General features: G+C 47.8%; 1 protein-coding gene across 6 annotated transcripts in view; it reads right to left on the bottom strand.

Moving 5' to 3' along the window:
- LOC144943863 (ATP-dependent 6-phosphofructokinase, platelet type-like) overlaps positions 1 to 21,639 on the bottom strand; it is a 339,772-nt gene that overhangs the window by 245,751 nt on the left and 72,382 nt on the right. For 5 of the 6 annotated variants that reach the window (XM_078871710.1, XM_078871742.1, XM_078871725.1 and 2 more), the window contains one exon: positions 20,475 to 21,398. The exons of the other annotated variant lie outside the window; for it this stretch is intronic. In XM_078871710.1, coding sequence (XP_078727836.1) covers positions 21,272 to 21,398 — 127 coding nt within the window. In that variant the 3' untranslated portion in view covers positions 20,475 to 21,271. Of the gene's footprint in view, positions 1 to 20,474; positions 21,399 to 21,639 lie in introns of those variants that run through there. 6 annotated transcript variants of the gene reach the window in all.

The raw sequence follows: 21,639 nt of genomic DNA, 5'->3' as shown, positions 1-21,639 counted from the left end.
AAAGGCAACGACCAACTTGGAGCAGTTTGTCATGTGTAGGTTGCCCTCTGGACAAAGTCGATGATAGTTTCTACACATTCATCATCATCATCAACAGCCATGAGCAATCCACTGCTCGATGAAGGCCTCGCTCGAAACGTCGCCATTCCTCACGGTCCCACGATGCTAGACGATTAAATATGTCATCGCAAAGAAAATGGGAGCATGAAAGCAACAGCAAGTGAGGGTTTTGCACTTCAGAATGTGAGGATTGATGTGACATATCCATGGTCACATGGGACGATATTAAAGTCCGTTTTTTTATTTCCCTCCACACGCTCTCCCTCCACACGTTTTCCATCAGTGCTCCCAAATGCAAATTTCTCGTTGAAGGGATCGGCCAAACTTTCCCATTGCAAGACTCCGGAGGAGAAAAAAAAATAAAGAAAAAAAATTGTTGTGGCTCAGCGAGGCTTTTCTGGAAAAGGGATTATGAATGAGTGTATTCATCCTTGGGGAGGGGGGGGGGGTAAGGGGGGGATTATAAGCGCGAATGTTGCATTATTTTTAATGCAATATATTACAATTGCAAGGATCGCATTTTTCAGGCATTGTGTGGGATTGATTTGTGCCGCGTGGCACTGAATAATGAATGGCAGTGCATGCACAGCTTTGCATTTGCAATAAAATGTGTCACGTGCTCTGGCATCACAGCTGTAAGTACAGTACGGTATTATTTTGCTTTTGGATAAAAACTACACGGATTGTGTTAATAATATACGAATTTAATGTACAGCAATGCAAATGATTTGCTTGGGAGTACTGCTCCGTAAAGCCCCTTTAGAGAGTAATTGGTTCACACAGAACAGGCGTCCTGGTGGGAGTAACCATAATTTACTCCACCACACGCGACCTGGGTGGACAGAGGTGGAGGTAGGATTTTGTTTTTAAAGATTCGCTTTCATTGTTTGAGCTGCCACGCTGGGAGATCAAAACGGCGGCATCAGGATCGCAAGTGCAGTCCGCGAACGATTAAGCAGCAGCAGATCCTGCAGGGGATGGTGTTGCAGTGCATATCCATTGTATTTTTGTTTGCATTTCCCAATTATTTTTTTTGTTTCTATAAAAGTTTACCGGTTATAAATAACAATAATTCAAATGAATGGAATAGAACGAATTACCGATGTTTTTTTAAAGTGGAATATGACACGTGGTTTGAATAAAATATATAATTTAGTGTTATTACAAGTTAATGGCCTAATAGTGAAAACAAATACAATTAAATGTTTTAACCTGCCAATCTGAAAAAGATTCAGTATGAATGGGCCTCAGAATATTTGCAAAACCAATAGCTTTAAATTCGAAACTCATCCCTAGCATCAACGATGCAGAAGCACTCTATACACGAGAAAATCGGACAAGGCTCCACGTCGTTTGGCACGTGAACGGCGTGGATTTGTTACCCCTGTGAAAGACCGAACACAGAAGACCCCTGGGTTTGAGCTTCCACGAAACTCATGGGCCACCCTGAATCGCATCTGCACAAACCATTTGAGATTCCTTATGGAAAAATGGAAAATTAAAAACTCTCCAGTAGTAGCGCGCGACCGTGGTCACCCAGAACGGACCGTAGAACGTTGAACGATGCAAAGGTCGATCCACAAATAACGAGGAAGGAGACTTCATCACAGCGATGCACTACTTCGCTACTGCTCCTGACGCGGTTGTCTGACTTGAGCATCTGAATGTAGAAAAAAATATAGTCGTTGATCTGCAACTATATCAGCGGCCATACGAAAGAAGAAGAGAATTATATTCTTGGTTTTTCGGTAAAGTCACGTAGAAGGGAAATAATAAAATAATAATTTTTTTGTTTATATTACTTTATTATTTCCCTTCTACGTGACTTTACCGAAAGAACCAATAATATGAATCCCTGCAGTCACGAAAGCTTTAAATCAAAAAGAAGAGATCTCTTTCTCGGATCACATGCCTATCCCTTTGGCCACTGCATGGACCAGCACCGTTTTCTTTTGTTACTTTTCAAGAGTATTTTAAGACGCCATAAATGTGACTTGATCAGTAACAGGTCAATGTTGGTAATACGTAAACCCTTTTTTTTGTTCTTTCGGTAAAGTCACGTAGAAGATGAATCCCTGCAGTCACGAAAGCTTTACAATCGAAATTTAATACGTAAACCGTTTAACGCACCTGTTAAAATTCTAACAGTTTTTTTTATATATGTTTGTTTATGCACAGGCCTCCTTCCCCGCCCTGTGGCCGTGCATTTTGCATCACGCTGCTCGTGTTAGGACCTTGTTTGGGTTGGGTAGCAACGTCATTGTTGGTGGCTCTGTGGCTAAGGGAGAAAGAAGGTCTACATCAGCCACGAACCTGTTGCAATTGCATCGTGTGGAAAAATAAATACGAAGAGCTTTTAATTGTAATTATTACTCTTGCAATACCCTTGTTGTTGTTGTTTTACGACTTAATTCTAGATTTGAAGCCTTCGTGACTGCAAGGATTCATACTCTTAGGTATTTTCGGTAAAGTCACGTAGGTAAAAAATAAAATTACTACAAGTTATAATAGAATAAAATAATAAATCAGTGATTTATAAAATAATACGTGAATTTACCGAAAAAACCTAAGAGTATGTTTTACGACTTATTGCACTGTGCACATTTTCTTCTGCACTCAGTTATCCCTCACCTGATGCAAAGTTTCACGCACGGATGTCTAACGACGACTTGGCACACTTCTGTTGAGATGGCACTTCATTGAAGACACGTTGTTGACGCTTGACATCAGGCGGAGACCCCCACTGCAACAGCCCCGAGTCTCTTGCGCATCTCCCCCTTTTATATACCGGCCAAGGCCACGCCCCCCTTCCAGAATCTTCTCGCTGACTCTGGACGCTCGCTCCACCGGCAGGCTCCACGGCAGACTCCACCGTCCTCCACCATCCTCTTCCGTCTCCCTTCTCGATCATTCCCGTAGCCACCAGTCGCTTCGCACTCACAGCTGATACCCCTGCTGTCATTACCTCTCGTGGCCACTAGCGCATTCACACTGCGGGCTGACTTCCCCATCATTACCTCCCGTGGCCACTAGTCCCCTCACACCGCATGCAGGCTCTCTTGTCATGGCAGATGTATGAATGGAGATCTGTAACCATCTTTGAGCACCGTAACATGAAATGGGTGTCCCATGAAATTATACTTTCGTGAATAAGAAGATACGTGGCTGGTGAAACGTTTTGTTTGTGTGTGCTCCTACTAAAAGGTCATACGGGAGGGCACGTAGAGTCAAATAAGAAATGCAAATAAGCAGTTTGTTGTTCTCCACTCAGTGCCAAAACAAGTTGGCAAGGCAGTCCATGAAGGAAGCCTCAATATCGTTTGTGGGTTTTTCTCGACAAGAGATCATGCTGCTGTGGTTTTACAGTTGGCACACTTCTCACCCGTTAAATCTACCCGCGTGGCGGTTGAAAGAACGCCGTGGTAGCTAGGAGATGTTAACTACCTCGCCTGGTATACAGGAGGTCGTGGGTTCGGTCCTAACCAGGACGCCTGCATATTTGGAGTTTGCTTGTTCTCACTCATAGTTGCGTCGATGTTTCGTCCAGTTTTTCCCTCCACATTTAAAAAACATGCGCTTAGAGTATTTTGCTGCTATGAATTTCCACATGGAAGCAAGTGGACTTCGTTGAGCTATCATTTGGGGCCAGGCCACTTCTGAAAAAGAGCTGTATAGCTCAGTGTATACCTCGTAAAACATCAAATAGTTTTAAAATATAAACGCTACAGGTTTCTTACCCCCCCCCACAGACATCTCTCTCCACCCAGCATCAGAAATGAGCACAGTGTAGTCAGGTCACGTGTGGTGGGGTAAAAGTGTGGGCACTGCCGTGGGAAGACACGGTCCAATTTCGCTCTCTCCAGGGACTCCCTGGCCAGCAGTGCCGTGAGCGAGATGCTGCAGGACTGCGCCTTGAACCCCCACTTCACTAAGTTAATGTGCGTGCGCTGGCATGTAATGAATACACGCGATTGGACGTGCAGGCTCACAGCACCCACCCAACCCACGTGCGTTCTAACACTAATGTGGCCGGTGTTAAACAACAATCGGCGTTATGGATTACCGGTTTCAAAGGTCAGGATCCAGAAACCGTTTCCTTTAGAACGTTTGGAATGAACGCAGCATTTGCCACACGTGTGCGTGCGTGCAGGTAGTTGGAAATCGAACCCCGGGTCCCTGCTGCTGTGCAAAGACAAAGATACCCCATATAGCCTTAACAGACTGTTGGGAAAAGTGCTGTTATCGAGCACCTATCACTGTTCGCAAATGTAGACAATTGCGTACCGATTTCATAGCTCAAATAGCAATGTGTAACTCATGTAACTCATGCCTATAAGTTACAAATCAGAATAACGTTTCCTGTGTCAATTAATACAATGTAATTGGACTACACTGCAGTGACAGATGGCTTCACACAAACCACACAATTCCACTTGGACGTCACCAAATCAAGCGGTTGGTCTTGCACGAGAAAAATCCATCATTGTAAAATGAAATTAAAAAAATACTTTTCATTAAAAAGTTGCCGCTGTATCAGAAGTCCGCCGAGTTGGATGAATCAGGGCGAACTTTCCATAAGTTCGGCGCCTTCCCGTCAGCAGCAGGGAAACATTACAGGGCACTTACCTGGGAGCGTGCAATCTCAGAATTGTCAGGTGCGATGAATTGTGACGCCGTCGCACACAACGCGCGTGAAACCGCCGTGTGTGCTACTTCCTTTATCTCATTCATATTAAAATGTCATGTTTTACAAATTCACTTTTTTTAACATCGATGGGCTTGCAAGGATGCAGCTCTCATAGTGGAAATCGCCCGCCTCCAGATTACTTTCCAAGTGCATTTCACTTGCAAGTGATTTAGTGACTGCAAATAACCACAGTCCGCATGAAAGATGTACCTGTGTGTGTTGAACTTCTTTCGCACCGTACGTAGTCACACCAGTAGGTTTACACTTTGAAAGTGTTACCCTGTGAGAATGTGTAGAGGACTATGACACACGCCCATACTTTGTTCGTCCGTTCGTTTCTCAGTCCGCTTGTCCTGGTGGGGGTCACGGCGGTAGCAGCGTGTTAAGTGGCGGTCCAGACCACCCGTTCCCTTGCGACAGACTCTAGCTCTACATTACTATACACTACTACACTATACACTATACTACACTATACACTAATATACAAGACACTATACACTACACTACTATACACTACACTATACACTTTTATACACGACACTATACACTACTATACACTACACTATACACTACTACACAACTATACACTACACTACTATACACACTATACACTACACTACACATTAATATACACCAATATACACTAATATACTCTATACACTGTTATAGACTGCACTACTGTACACTACTACACTATACACTACACGATACACTAATATACTCTATATACTATAATACACTATACACTACACTACTATACACATACTCGAGTAGCTCTTCCTGGGGGGAATTCCCAGGCGTTCCCAGGCCAGCCGAGCGACATCGTCCGGCCAGCAGCGTGTCCATGCCTATACTTGATCAGTCATTATCTATTTGTCACATTCACTGGATAAGTGGGGGGGGGGGGGGTGCAGCTATTGGCCCCGGGTCCGGGTGACTGCTCTTGAATTCACTGCTCGTTCAACTCCCACTCACTCATTGCAATTGTTTTTCATGGGTCAGCCGATTCCTCTCCTCCTCTGACATTGGCGGGTTGTGATATGAAGGGAAGCGAAATGCCTAAAAATCAACTGTGACCACTTTCCTCGCCCTCATTGGGGGCGGACGAGAAACGTTCAACTACACTCCGATTTAGAAGTCACCGTTTCAGTGGTTCTCAACATTGTTTTGCCTCCCTCCCCCAGCTCCACTCTTAAATGTCTTCAAATTAGGATTTTAAAAAAAAATCTAGAAATTACATAACGTACAACAGCATCGCTGGCTGCATACGCACGGATGTCTGTCTGCAGGAGACTGCCGTGCCCTGTGTTTCGGCGATGTATCCCGCAGGGCAGCGGTCCCCAACCTTTTTGGCACCAGGGACAGGTTTCGTGGAAGACAATTTTTTCACGGACCGGAGGGGGGGGGGGAGTTCATCATTGGGTCTTTCCCCCTTTTCAAAGAAGCTCTCCGGCGACGTTAGTTTTTTTACTCATTGTGGCTACTAGGGGTTAGAGTTTGTGGGCTTACCAAAACTGTGACTGAGACAAGAGGCGCGGATGGAAGTGGGAAATAATAAAACAATGGGGCGGGCCACGCGCGGACTCACCGCTCTCACCCCCTGCTGCTGTGCGGCCTGGTTCCTAACAGGCCACGGATCGGTACCGGTCCGCGGCCCGGGAGTTGGAGACCCCTGCCGTAGGGAATGCTTTTCGCAGCCTGCTGGCATTCAAAAAAGGTGGAGCCGCTGCACCATCTGAACACGTGTTTGTTGTGGAGCAGCGGCGCAGGTGGCCACATGAGTTTGACGCCTGGCTCACGTGAGTTGCGAATTATATCTGAATCGATGCAGCATGGTGAAGTATGGTCAAACAACCGCCAGTGTGGAGTGACCTTCCATGAGTTGGTTTGACAAGGGGCCTTAAATTACCATTGTTTTACAAACATTTACTTTCAAGATGAAAACTCTGCGACCAGGAATTTGACTGGTTAAATATAGACGGCAATTCCTCGTTTAACGAGGTGGATGCGTGCCGCGTTAGGCGAAAAGCACGGTTCGGCGAGGAATTACCGCTTACTGAATCACATTTGCAGTATAAAAAAGATCAGCCTGCAGTCATCCTGTCGCGGGACAAAACAGTGAGACGAGGGTTACGCCGCCGCGTACCGTATTTTTCCGCGAATTATTGCATCATTCCGATCAACCGCACGGCTCAAGAAAGTAGCGTGTCGTCGACCGCTCAGGAACCGCTTTATAACAGTACCCATTCCGCGTTATAACACTGCACATTGCGCGTTATAACGGTGGCAATTCCGCGTTATAACGGTTCCCGTTCTGCGTTATAATGGTTCCCGTTCTGCGTTATAACGGTGCACGTTCTGCGTTATAACGGTGCACGTTCTGCATTATAACGGTTCCCGTTCTGCGTTATAACGGTGCACGTTCTGCGTTATAACGGTGCACGTTCTGCGTTATAACGGTTCCCGTTCTGCGTTATAACGGTGCACGTTCTGCATTATAACGGTGCACGTTCTGCATTTATAACGGGCGCCGTTACGAGTTGTGCGAAAAGTGTTCCCGAATGGAAGAACCGCACTATCGCGAAAAGTGTAGTGTGGACACCACGCATTAAGCGGGGACTTACCAGGCAGCATTGTATAACAAATTCAATCACCTGAATCGATCGTCTTACGTGAAATCCACCGCTTGCCGTCCACCTGTTGTGAAACGTTAGCATCAGTGTGGTATGCACCACCTCCTGGCACGCTTCAGTGCTCAGCATGCTCCCTGACTGAGCCAGGTTTGCACGGATGGGTGGAAGATTTAGTTGTCAATACTGGTGAGTTCGTAGTTTTTAGTAAAGCCCGAAGTTTGCGATGAGATGGAAGATGGAGAGGACAGCAAACAATGTGGTGCATCGTTCACGGGTGCACCCTATTGTGTGACAAGTGTCACAGGTTTCTTTGGCAAATTAGTTTCAACATAGCTGTGTTAATGATAGATAATTTAGGAAAATAAAAAAATGTAACATATATATACCGTATATGTATAGAACGAGTCATTAGTTTCCCATGGAGATGGCCAAGCTGGGCAAAAAAAATGGGAAAATAATGTCTTGGTTTATGGCTAAGAAATTAACAAAATGGAAAATTCAAGAAATGTTTAATAACACAGGAGCCAAGTTGTGTATTCGTGGTCGAGGATTGCCGTATTTCACCTTAAGGCGGAAACAACAGAGTGCGATCCTTAACTCCCTCAGCCCCTGCCCACGCGGCAATGAGTTGACCCCTCTGGAGGACGTGTACGAGTAGGCCGAACGTCGATCCAAAGGGGGGATCTTGAGCCCCCTCTAGCGGAGAGGACCTTCCGCCAACAGTGGCTGCAACTTTGACATTTTACGGTAATGCCTCGGTCTACGTCGGGGAGGGGGGGATGCGTTCCTGAAAGGTGCGACGACAAATATTATCGAAGCGACGTCCAATCAAAGCGATTTACAGGGTTGTAGGCGAACGGCTGAGAGGCGACGGATCTGAGGAAGTGGCGGACGATGCTGTCAGCGACGTTAAGTGTGGGTGGCGGTGTTGATAACGTGACGACGTATTAGCGGAACGGCGTAAAAGGGGGAGAGAGAGACGCAGATCTGGGTATTAATGTACCACCTTTTATTCGCGCGGATACAAAAAAAAAATGTTCAGCCGTGTCATTTCGAGGAAACGCGATCATTCCCCCCCCCACCACCACCAACAACACCTCTGAGCTCCGTTGTATCAAAGCTACCATTGCGTCTCTGCTGGCAAGGTCGGCAGTAACCAGCCCGCGATCCCTGCTGTTCAGTTCCACTGAGCCTCTACAACAGCTCCCACTGGACTCCTAGAAGGGCCAGACCGCCCGGCAAGCGCGATGACAGCCCGCGGTGTCCTTGTTACATATTTATGCATTGTCTCAACGTTGCTCGTAGCGGGGGTGTTTGTCTTGTTTTTCATATTTTTCGCCCCTCAAAGGTAATTTATGTAACGCGAAAGAAGCATAACGTGAGTCATGCCATCAAGTGACTTTGCTTTCTTTTTTGCGTGTCAAAAATGCAATGGCGAGTCTGTATTATTACTCACAAAATGGGTTGACAGTTTTTTTTTTTAAGGAACGTGTGCGTGTTGAAATATAAAACAAAAGATTTCGCTTTTATTTGTATCGTTATTATTGATTGGGGTGTAACTGTGCTAAAGTGCTTAGCGCTCTGTCCTGTATAGCCAATGACCTGAATGCGTTCCTGGCCACAGATTACATCAGCGGTGAGTGATATCTGAGTCAGATTTATTTCTGTATTATTACGATGGTTTTTATTTTTCACTAAATTCTTAGGAGATGGTCGCAATATTTCAGGGATCTCAAAACACCATCCAACATTGCTGATGAGACATTTAACAGTGCACTGCACTGACCAACCAACCCCATGGCGACATTGATAAAAAAAAATATCTCTCTTATCACAACGTCTTTAGGCTATCAAAGTGATGAAGATTTCACCATCTTTTATTTATGTATTTACAATTTAACCCCAACTCGTCCCAAATCACGTCGTCAGGTTTGACTGCGACACCCAACCTTGGGCATGTGACTGAGTTTGGGTTCACGACGTTGTCGGTTTGAGCACAGTATGGGTATGAGGCATTGTGGGTTTAGCATGGAGTTCATTATAGGTTTAGCATGGGGTTCATTATGGGTTTAGCATGGGGTTCATTATAGGTTTTAGGATGGGGTTCATTATGGGTTTAGCATGGGGTTCATTATGGGTTTTAGGATGGGGTCTTGCATTATTCGGTAGAGCCGAGTATCGGTTCTATTGTACTTTGGTTTCAATTGGAATCACTTTTGTGCAAGCAATCACTCGAGCTCTCGATTCTTGCTCCAAGCACACACCCAGCAGCATCCTTATTTGACCACGATACAACTCTCTATCGTATCATCATGTATCACTCACAAACTAGTTTTGTCGCTTTACCAGCGCAGTGCTTAACACAACGGTACTGAACTATAAACCTGGTCACCTGAGTTTGAGTCTCAGCCTTGTGATTAATATAAGTGCCGAGTGGTGTCTTAACCAAGTACTGGCCAAGGTGGTCAAGAATAGGCACACAATGACGTGGGAGGCCTTCATTCCAGCAGGGATTATGTTCACTTCGTTCATCTCCATATAAAAATAAAAAGTTTTAATGGGCAGCAGGTGTGATGTGCAGAATAAGATTTTAGACAATGTCAATAGCATTATATCCATACTGTATGTATCATATGGCGGGACCCCGGGGTCCAGGATAAACGGCAGTCAAAATCGTAATGAATTAATTAATTTTTGGCGACTCCGTCCCACCGCGCACATGAATGCCACGACCCACCTGGCGCGGATCATTCTGTTGTCATGTCGTGTCCAAGCGCAGCGGCGAGGACGAATGCGCAGAAGAAACAAAACTTTGATTAGCGCATCGTGCAGAGCTCGTCGAGAGGAATAGATTGCCGTGTCGTTCACCTTCAACAGACATAAAACGACGTCGCAACGCAGTTTATGCGAGAGCCGGAGGCTTATGGGACCCTGGGTCCCACCATAATGTTCATGTAGTGTTTGACATTTTCTGCCCTTCGGATAGGCAATGTAATTTCAGGTGTGGCGATGTTGTAATAAAGCGTTCACACCAAGACCGACACCCGAAGAGCCTTACCACCAACATGGTCTAAGGGAACACAAGCTTCCGTCTTCAGGTGGAACCGTCACAGCACGATTGCTGTATCACCCACTTGATACAGCGAGCGTGCTGTGACGGTTCCACCTGAAGACGGAAGCTTGTGTTGCCTCCGAAACATCGTGATTTTTATTCTATTTTTTATTTTACTTTTATTAATTTTATTTTTTATTTTTTACCTACGTGACTTTACCGAAAAAACCTAAGAATATGAATCCTTGCAGTCACGAAAGCTTCAAATCTAGAATGTTCGAAGGGAGTTTGGGTACAACGCCCTGAGAGTGACGTTGCATTGATGATGTTGGTCCAGGGACACCTGCATCGTGTGAGCAGCAACAATTCAAAGGGCAGCACAAGATAGAACAAGAGGAGAAGCATCGAGTTCGCTCAGCAGAAGCCGATGTGGAGCTGGGAATGTTCACAATTGCAGAACAGTAATGAACAGTTAGGCAACGGTACGGTGTTCAATGTCAACATAAGGCGCATACAACTGCATGAACAACATTTCCAGAGGATTACCTAACAGACCTACAGACAAGACAAGGATCCCCGATAGCTCTACTAATTTGAGGTTGAGTCGATCTAAGGGAGGCCCAGGACCGGTTCAAATAATCGTCACTGCTGTTGGCCGTGAGCGGGAATCGAACTCGGGTCGCCGGGTTCGTAGCGCACCACCAGACACGCACAGAGACCCATAGACACGCACAGAGACCCACAGACACGCACAGAGACCCACAGAGACGCACAGAGACCCACAGACACGCACAGAGACCCACAGAGACGCACAGAGACCCACAGACACAGACAGATACAGACAGTAGGGGGTGAGGGGAATCATGTATTCTCGTTCCCCCAATAATTTATTCCCATGTCCAGCCCTGGTTGAAAGAATAAACCACAAGTACATGTTCTTAGGTTATTTCGGTAAAGTCACGTAAGGCGAAACTTTATAATAAAAATAAAGTAAATACAAAATATTTTTATTCAAAATATTTTAATTTTGATTCACTTTATTTTTATATCTACGTGACTTTCCGAAAGAACCAAAGAATATTATTTCCCGCAGTCGCGAAAGTTTTAAGTCAAAATGTCAGTTTTGCATGATGGACGTAAAGCGAGGACAACGATGTTCAAGGCCAAAAGCGTGACCCTCGAGTGCTCTCTACTGGATATACATCTCAAAGCCCCGATCGGCTTATCCCAAGAGTATTGTTTTTGTTTGTTTGCATTTGACTGCAAGTATTGTGGTTAATGTAAACATGATTCCTTGCAAAAGGTGTCAGTTTTGTTGCCGGAAAATATATTTTGGTACTGGCAAAGGAGGTCCCATGATGTAGCTGCTCACCCCGAGCTCTCATTACTCTGGTAGTTCATTGTCTTTGAAGTGTGCGCCTTTTGGCGTCATCTGGTCGAACACCATATGAGACTAGGCTCTAAAGAAAGCTGTCTCTTGTGTGGACCAATCAGTTTCAAGGACAATGCATAAATTATCAGAGTGTTGTTTTTTGTTTGCATTTGACTGCAAGTATTGTGGTTAATGTATGCATGATTCCTTGCAAAAGGTGTCAGTTTTGTTGCCAGAAAAAAGGGGAAAACCCCTATTAGTATATTTTGGTACTGGCAAAGGAGGTCCCATTATTAATTATCCCAAGCATTTAATGTCATTTATTTGGACGAAATGTATTTTTATTATTATTACACGCTTTTATTTAACTCACTCCGTCTGTTGTATCCTCAAAAAAAAGAGAAATCTTGTAACTCAAGTTTTACCCACTTCCCAATGTGCTATCGACTGCTAACTTGAAATACCTACGTCATACTGATGACAACACGATATTCTATCATAAAAAATCCAAAACTTTTTTTTTTACATTTTACACGCTTTTATTTAACTTACTGTGTGTCGTATCCTAAAATCGTGTAACTCAATGTCAACCGTATTCCCAATGTCGTATCGACTGCAAACTTGGTATATGTGAAGTATTGGAAAATGACGGCAGGAAACTCCTTGACGGGAACACACTTCTTTTATTAAATCTTGACTTGTAACAATACAACGCGTGGCCTCTCTTCTTCACAATGCGCTTCTCTTGACTCTGGATTCTGTGCTGCCGGCTCTCTGTGCCTCGTGTAGACTCCGCGCCTCGGCTACACTCCTCTCTCGCCTCGTGTAGACTCTGCGCCTCTGCTACACTCTCCACTCGCCTCGTGTAGACTTTGCATCTCTCTCTCTGGCTACACCGTATGCATACTCGGCTCGTGTAGACCTTCCTCTCTCGCTGGCTACACCGTATGCATACTCGGCTCGTGTAGACCGTTCTCTCTCGCTGGCTACACACTATACATTACTCAGCTCGTGTAGACCGTTCTCTCTCGCTGGCTACACACTATACATTACTCAGCTCGTGTAGACCGTTCTCTCTCGCTGGCTACACACTTATACCTTACTCTCCTCTACTCTCCATTACTCTCCATTACTCTCCTCTCCGGGCTCTATCTCTGCACCTTCGTCTTCATTCTTAGATGGTTCCACTTCTGCCCCTGCTCCTCTGTGCATCACCTTATATACCCCTTCTTCCCGGGAGACGGAGCGGATGCGGACCTCAACGTCGGCACCGCTCCTCAGTTACCCAATCCCCACGCGCTATCCCTACGATCCGGTTCCGCTCAGCGCGTGTTTCCACTCCCCGACCAATCACACCGCGCTGCTACCCGATCACTCCCTCTGGGCGCGTCACCGGCACACAGCCAATCAGCAGCACTACCCCCACCCGCGCACTGACGCCTGCTCCTCCCCGTCAGCGCGCGTCACCACACACACACCCGTACATACGCGCTGGCACACGACATATACACCCAGCGCGTATCACCACTACATCACCCCCTCCCACATAGCTCGCAGCCGGCCCGGCTGCTAACAACAACCAACCGCGACGATAAAACGACAACCAACAAAAAAAAACCCGGTAACCCCCCGAGTGTGCCCCGTAACATAACACAACAACAACAACAACAAGAATAACTATGTACAGATTGACAATGAACCCGAAAAGTCAACAATAACACGATACGAGCAAATTCGAAACGAACGCGCCCCACGTCCCTGCGACTACACGCAGTGACGAGGCGCTCCAACTGCCCCGACTCCTCACGAGGCAGGTCATGCAAAGTAGCACGACCTGGCGCGAGTCCGTCTGGCTGGTCCATCGTATGGGGCGGGACACTGACGACCGTCCGGCGGTTCCGGCTGCTCCAGACGGCGCGGAACGGGCCTGAAAGGGCCGGCCCCGCCGCGGAGATCCGGCCGCCGGTGATCGGCAGCTGTCAGTTCCGAGACACCGGGGATTGTAGAGATGACTTGGGCTCTCGGTCGTCGTCCAGCCGAGCTCCCATGGCGCGCTGCCGCGGAGCGCGGCACCCGGACGCCACGTGGCCCCGGAGGCCGCAGTTATAGCACGTGACGAGGGTCGGAGTAGATCTTGGTTGCTCCGACTTTCGGCCCGATCGCAGAGGCGACCGGGCCCCCGGCCTCCAGTCCCCTGGTCGTCCCGTGGCGAACGCCTCCTCTCGTGGGCTGACGACTTGGGGTTCGGCGACCACCAAACCCGGGGCTGCGACGACAGCAGCGTTGCAACCAACGCCTTGCTTCCGTTGCAGGGCCTCGTGCGCTTGAATACTCGTGGCGACTCTCAAAGAAGAAATATCAATCTCGTCAGCTGTGTTGATAGGGACCCCCAGGTCCTGCGCCAACTTGAGCAGCTGCTCCAAAACCATCGCGTCTTGGCCCTCCTCGTCCATCCGAGGGAACGCAGCATCAGCAAGAGCCAGCAACGCCGTGCGATAGGCCAGCGCGGTCTCCGTGGCCGCTTTCCGTCTTGCGTAGAACTGATGGCGGCACATAGAGGGAGGCCCGTAGACCCTGGCCAACAAACCCAGCGCATCCTTCAGCGTGGAGCGGTCCGACTTCCGTGCAGCCCTGAAGGCCGCGAGCGCATCGTCGTCCAGCATGGCGGGCAATGCCCGCAGCGCCGTAGCATCGGACCACGCTGACATCTCTTGATGCGCCAAAAACCTTCGCTGAAATTGGCCCCAGTCTCCGCCTTCCGCCTTGAAGGCTGACAACGTGGGCAGGCGCTGCTGAAAAATGAAGTCATCCGCCTCGTGGTTCCTCTCCGCCTGTCCGTCGGTGTCTAAGATGGCGGCTCCAGCAGCAGACGTAAGATGGCGGACCCCCTCGCGCGCTGATGACGTCGATGCGCGCGCTTGGGAACCCACCACCACGTGGCGCTCGCCGTTCCCGCCAAAAGTAGGCCCAGGCGCAATGGCGGGAATCCCCCATTCGTTTTGGCGGGAATCTGCGGGGCGACCTTGTAAAATGTCCCCCACCGTCCCCGCTCCTCCCGACGAGCTGATCTCCGCCAAGATGGACGCGGCGGCGAGCAGCAGCTCCGCCAGTCGGGAGTGCGCCTCACGAAGCCCGGCGTCTGTCCCCGGTCGCTCGGCCGGCGCCGTCGACGGACCCTGCAGCGTGGGCAAGTCCTCTTCCTCACCCCCCGCCACCAGCGGCCCCGAGTCGTCCAGGTCTTCCTCGCGGTCAATCCCGTGGGTCCTACGGGTCTTCCTCGTCTCCATACTTGGAAGCCCGTTTCACTTCTGACGCCAGATGAAGTATTGGAAAATGACGGCAGGAAACTCCTTGACGGGAACACACTTCTTTTATTAAATCTTGACTTGTAACAATACAACGCGTGGCCTCTCTTCTTCACAATGCGCTTCTCTTGACTCTGGATTCTGTGCTGCCGGCTCTCTGTGCCTCGTGTAGACTCCGCGCCTCGGCTACACTCCTCTCTCGCCTCGTGTAGACTCTGCGCCTCTGCTACACTCTCCACTCGCCTCGTGTAGACTTTGCATCTCTCTCTCTGGCTACACCGTATGCATACTCGGCTCGTGTAGACCTTCCTCTCTCGCTGGCTACACCGTATGCATACTCGGCTCGTGTAGACCGTTCTCTCTCGCTGGCTACACACTATACATTACTCAGCTCGTGTAGACCGTTCTCTCTCGCTGGCTACACACTATACATTACTCAGCTCGTGTAAACCGTTCTCTCTCGCTGGCTACACACTTATACCTTACTCTCCTCTACTCTCCATTACTCTCCATTACTCTCCTCTCCGGGCTCTATCTCTGCACCTTCGTCTTCATTCTTAGATGGTTCCACTTCTGCCCCTGCTCCTCTGTGCATCACCTTATATACCCCTTCTTCCCGGGAGACGGAGCGGATGCGGACCTCAACGTCGGCACCGCTCCTCAGTTACCCAATCCCCACGCGCTATCCCTACGATCCGGTTCCGCTCAGCGCGTGTTTCCACTCCCCGACCAATCACACCGCGCTGCTACCCGATCACTCCCTCTGGGCGCGTCACCGGCACACAGCCAATCAGCAGCACTACCCCCACCCGCGCACTGACGCCTGCTCCTCCCCGTCAGCGCGCGTCACCACACACACACCCGTACATACGCGCTGGCACACGACATATACACCCAGCGCGTATCACCACTACATATGTGTCATACTGATGACCAGAGGTGGGACAAAGTCATTGTTATGCAAGTCCAAGTCGAGTCGCAAGTCATCAAATTCATGACTCGAGTCTGACTCGAGTCCAAGTCACATGACTCGAGTCCACATCTCATAGGTGGGACAAAGTCATTGTTATGCAAGTCCAAGTCGAGTCGCAAGTCATCAAATTCATGACTCGAGTCTGACTCGAGTCCAAGTCACATGACTCGAGTCCACACCTCTGCTGATGACAATACTATATTCTATCGATGAAAATTTTAAACAATATTTTTACGGCTCTAATTGTCCACGTTTACACAATGAAGTCATTCACTTTTTATTGAAAAATAAATCCCGGAAATTGTAAACATTTTTCATCAGAAATTGTCGACGCTCAACTAACGTTGGCTGTAAATCACCACGGTCCCTTACGTTACGGCAAGCCTCGGGGAGCCACGCCGAGGGGCGGGGGATGTGGAAGGAGGGGAGGGGCGATGGGGGAAGGGGGAGGGGCAGCTCGGACAGTACATTTCATTAAAGCGTGTTTTTTTTAAAAAGTATTTTAAAATATTTTATTAAACCGAGAAGTATTTTTCACCACACACCGCATCCAACAACGTAGCGAACAAAACAGCTATGAAGCTGATTGCCACAATTCAATATGGGCAGACCTCGACTTTCGAAAGGGTTCCATTCCCGAGACCCGTTGGTAAGTCGAACGGGTTCGTAAGTCGGAACGCAATCACATACAGGACTGGATTTAAATGCATGTGCGGTCAGTTTTATAAAAACGTGTTACGGTTCAACAAAAAAGGGAAATACTGGTAAATTCATAAATAATAAATATTGCTGATTTGCATGTAATACTGTAATCAACCCTATAGTAAAAAATAAAACAAAATAAAGTTACGTAAATCGAACAAAAATGTTTCAGTTTTATTTTCACTTAGTCCTGATGTTGGCTTGCTTGTCGGAAGGGGCGTAATGAGTCCTCACAATTTCACACACGTGGGGCCACGAGCAGACACACGACAACAAAGACAAAGATCACCCGTGTAGCCTTCACAGACTGTTGGGGCAAGTGCTGTAAGCGAGCACCTATGAAAGCCGGCACGGCAGACGAAGGGGTGGGTGGCAAGCACCACGCCTGACCGCCTTTGTTTCTCCGGTGGTGATGTTTTTAACGCACCACACTAGGTACTCACATATATGAGTCTGCGTCGACCTAGGGGAGGTCCAGTACCGGTTCACATCATCGTCACTGGTGTTGAGCAGGAATCGAACTTGGGTCGCCGGTTTCGTAGCGAAGGGCGCTAACCACTACACCGCCTATCCCCTGTCCGACGGGATGCTGCGACTCATTACATCTCGCGGAGAATCACTCTGCTGATCAAAATAGTTCCGCGGTTCAGTTGGCAAGTGCGAGTTCGCATTCGCAAGTCGGATGGTTAAACATTTTACGTCTTATGGAAGCTTGTTCGTAAGTGCGGATGTTCGTAAGTCGTGCGTTCGTAAGTCGGGGACTGTGTATGTTTTTGTCGTGACTGTGAATGTCACTGTGTGGTGCCGGGCTTGCGAGGCGACGGCGGATAATGTGCTGACATTACGTGCAGCCTGGTTACTGGGCGTAGTCCCAGCCCTAGCGGGGCCTGAGTGAGCGCAGGTCAGCACGGAGGCACCACGTGTAGTGTGCGGGAGTGTCAGTCAGCCAGGGTTACGTTGGGGCATGATACACTGGTTGACCTGCCGACACGTGACCGGATGATATTGGAGGGGGGCCACCGGTGGACGGGGGCCGCTGGGTGGTCACGTGGTATAGAGAAGCTCTCGGGAGCCTTCGAGAAGGAGCTCGAGAGATCTAGAAGGTGGGCGGGGCGAGGGGCGGAGCCAGCCCCAGCCTGGGCCAATATAACGGGGGCCCCGTGAGGGACTCAGGGTTCTTTGGGTTGTTGGTGAAGAAGATCCACGTCGGGTTGAAGAAGCCTCTAGCCACGCGGTCCGGGACCCAGCTCGTGATAGCGGGACCGTGTCTAGTTCTGCCGTAGCGTGGTTAGATGGGCGTTCAACACCCGAATGTAGGTTACGTTATGTTGTGTTGAGTTGATGAAATAGTGCTACTCCCAAGACAACGTCTGTGACTCAGTTAGACTCACTACTTTTTGATATTGTGAGAGTGGGGAGTGGTGGCGCAGTAGTTAGTGCACTGCGCTACAAACGTGGCAGAGATTCCTGCTCACAGCCACCACTACCAACATCAGTGGCAGCGATTATCTGAACTGGGTCCTTGGCCTCCCCTAGGTCGACTCAATCCCAAATAAATACCTGGTGCAGTGTGTATTAACCGTCACCACGTGCATGGTGCTGGCTACCCATGCCCGCGTGTGCTGTGCCGGCCTTCATAGGTGCTACTCGCGAACGGAACTTGCCCCAACAGTCCGTTAAAGGCTACAGGGGGATCTCAATCTGTGTGGCCTGAAAATAAAAGTATATAATGAGCCACGTTTCAGGCAATAGCCCTGCTTAATAGCACACACTGGTGAGTGTTAACCAAAGCTAACCTTTTCTCTACTTATCGCCAGTGTTATTAATATTTTTTTCCTATTGAATATGTACGTCTAGAAAGTGTATTATGTTCTCAAGTGTGATAGTAAATTTACCAGGAACATAACCTCATTCTAGATTTGAAGTTTTCGTGACTGCAAGGATCCATAAAATATAAAATAAATTAAAATAAACTAAATCACGACGTTTCGGGCGCAATTTCCCCACTTATTATTGTACTAATGAGCCTTAACACAATGTAGTCATTCACTTTATATTGAAAAATAAAAAGCAATTTTGACTAAAAACGACATAGGGTAGAATGTTCATTTGCTGTTCATCAGAAAGTTTTGGTGAAAATGTCCCACTATTCATTAGATATGTAGCATTCTAAGACTAAACACAATTAAGTCATTCACTTTTATTGAAAAATAAATCCCGGAAATTGTAAACATTTTTCATCAGAAAAAAATATTAATCGAAAAAATTACTGTGAAAATTGCCCCTTAAAAACTAGCCCAATCCTACGAGGTTATTATATTATAATGTTATTATATTATTACCCATCGGCTCAGTCTCTTAGCAACTATTCTCCCCTTTACCATTGACACTGCTCCTCCCTGTCGGCCACTCTCAACAACACTACGCACCACTGTCGTCAAACACTCACAGAGACCACGGCCAGTCACCCACCACTCACCCGACATCGGACCCTCATCCAGACACCACTCCACCACTCGACAGACAATACTCTGCTGACACTCAGTCACCTAATCTCTCATTCAATCAATTATACAGGGAGGAACAATGTTCCACACTGCCCACCAGGGATTTTTTGTCTGTCTGTCGTGCATACATATATATAATATAAACAGCTCTTTGATTGGTGGAGACCTACTGCCGGGTACGGAGAGGGGAGGGGCCTAAGGGAAGGGGGGTCAGGGGAGGGACCTAAGGATATGGGGGGGATGGTCAGGGGAGGAGCCTAAGGGAGGGGGGGTCAGCAGAGGGGCCTGAGGGAGGGGGGTCAGGGGAGGGGCCTAAGGGAGGGGGGGGGTCAGGGGAGGGGCCTAAGGGAGGGGGGGTAAAGGGAGGTGCCTAAGTGAGGGGGAGGAGCCGATAGTGAAGGGGGCTGGCTACCTGGCTGGCTGCCTGGCTCCCTCAAGTCAAGTTATCTTGTATACAGGTAGAGGAACAACAGGTTCCACACTGCCCACCAGGGATTATTTGTCTCTGTCGTGCATATTTGTTTGTCGTGCACGAATACGCTGTCCAACCAAGTTCCTACCTGCCCACTCCGAAGGAACGTGTTTATCGTGATTATCTCATTCAATCGCCATGCTCCCCGATGCCCTTCTATGGCTGTGTGGAGCAGCCATTGCTGGGGATGCCTGTTGCTAGGCCGACGGTTGTTGGTTCTCGTGGCCAGTAAAGGAACATTTGATTTTGCAATGCACTTAAGCGTTATTTGCTTCTGCGGCTTTTAATTTTGTCGTGCACATAAACAATGTGTTTTTTGTTTCAACACCTGCAGCTTAAACATAATGGGTGAATTAACTTGAAAAATAAAGCAATTATGGGAAACATGTACAAATGTGAAGTTTACCACTCTTTACGTTATATATGGTACTGAAAAACATACTAATCCCTGCCCTACACTCTTGCGTGGGTAAACACTCTCGTTTTTTTTATTTTAAATGTAACTGGCAGGATGGTCAAGTTATTTATAATAGGGGACATTTCTGCTGATAGAATGTTTCGTAAAAGAGTGTGTCCAGTACATTCAGGGGGAGGAAAACAATTTTTAAAAAATACCAACCAATTTCAATAAAATATCTACGTGTTTTAGCCACCACTCTCCCCCAAACAGATCTTAGCCGTGAAGAAAAATAAATTTCAAACAGTGTACACTTTCATTAAATGCATACATTTATTTTGATTGACAAGCGTTCAGAAACGGTACAGGAAATTAGACTTTAAACTAAGAGACACATACAACAAGCTCACAATTTTTCTCCCGTATTATCACGGCTTTATATTCGTTTTTTTAATTTAGCCATCAGGACTTGTCAGTCTCACTATATTGTTTTGTATTCTATCATAAACACTCAAATTTGGTTTAAAAAGCTGATCAACATTACTTTAAAACATTCTTTTATTATTTCCTTTTTTTTCAAGTCACATTTCTTGCTTAGTGACGTAACCACTGGAGGGAAAGCTGCAATACATCACCTCCTAAAACAAACACTGAAAGCTTCTTTCATCATTGATCAAATCTGCCATCCTCGACTTAACGGGTCACCTCAATCTCTCGTGCATGCACTTCCTCAACGCCGCAGCAGCAGCAACACCCCCCGCACGTCACACACAAGACATTACAGTAATGCAGTACAACACAGACAAGGCATATATCACCGGCACACACCGTGACCGTTGAGAGGTGGAACACGTTCTGGAGTGAACACAAAGAGTGGAGGAATGATATAAGGGACCGCACGATCAAGCAGCGACCGCACACGAGACGGACACGGAGGGAACGGGGCGCTGTGCCTCTGGCCAGTTGTACGTGGTGATGGTGGTGGTGATGGTGGTGATGGTGGTGGTGGTGATGGTGGTGATGGTGGTGGTGATGGTGGTGGTGGCTGGAGGTTTGTGTCCTCGGGTGCTGTCGGGGTGAGCGGTGGCAAGGTGAACGTCGGGTGAGACACCTAGCGCCGGATGGCCAGGTGCTCCAGCTGCCCCACGTCAGAGATGTCGTAGCTCGCCTTGTACTTGGCCAGGATCTTGAGCACCGCACGCATCTTCAGCCACCACTGCTCCTTTGGAATGCGGTGCCTGACAGAATGCACATTGCGCCGCGCCATTAATATTACTCAGCGTCTGGTTAAGAAGCAGCAGCAGCAAGAGCAGCAAGAGAGGCCCAATTGCACTTAACATGTTACTTCCATTAGGCACCAACAATGAACGCAGGTTCCCAGGGCTGTGCTACATGATGGAGTGTTTCTGCTTTAATTTTCTGCATGAATCGCTACGGCGCGCTAACTGCCTTTTTTGTGCACGGATGGACAGTCCTTGC

The sequence above is a fragment of the Lampetra fluviatilis genome, chromosome 2 (genome assembly GCF_964198595.1).
Source record: "Lampetra fluviatilis chromosome 2, kcLamFluv1.1, whole genome shotgun sequence".
Taxonomy (NCBI): domain Eukaryota; kingdom Metazoa; phylum Chordata; class Hyperoartia; order Petromyzontiformes; family Petromyzontidae; genus Lampetra; species Lampetra fluviatilis.
Note: the sequence above shows the minus strand (reverse complement) of the source record. Positions and strands in the feature narration are given on the sequence as shown.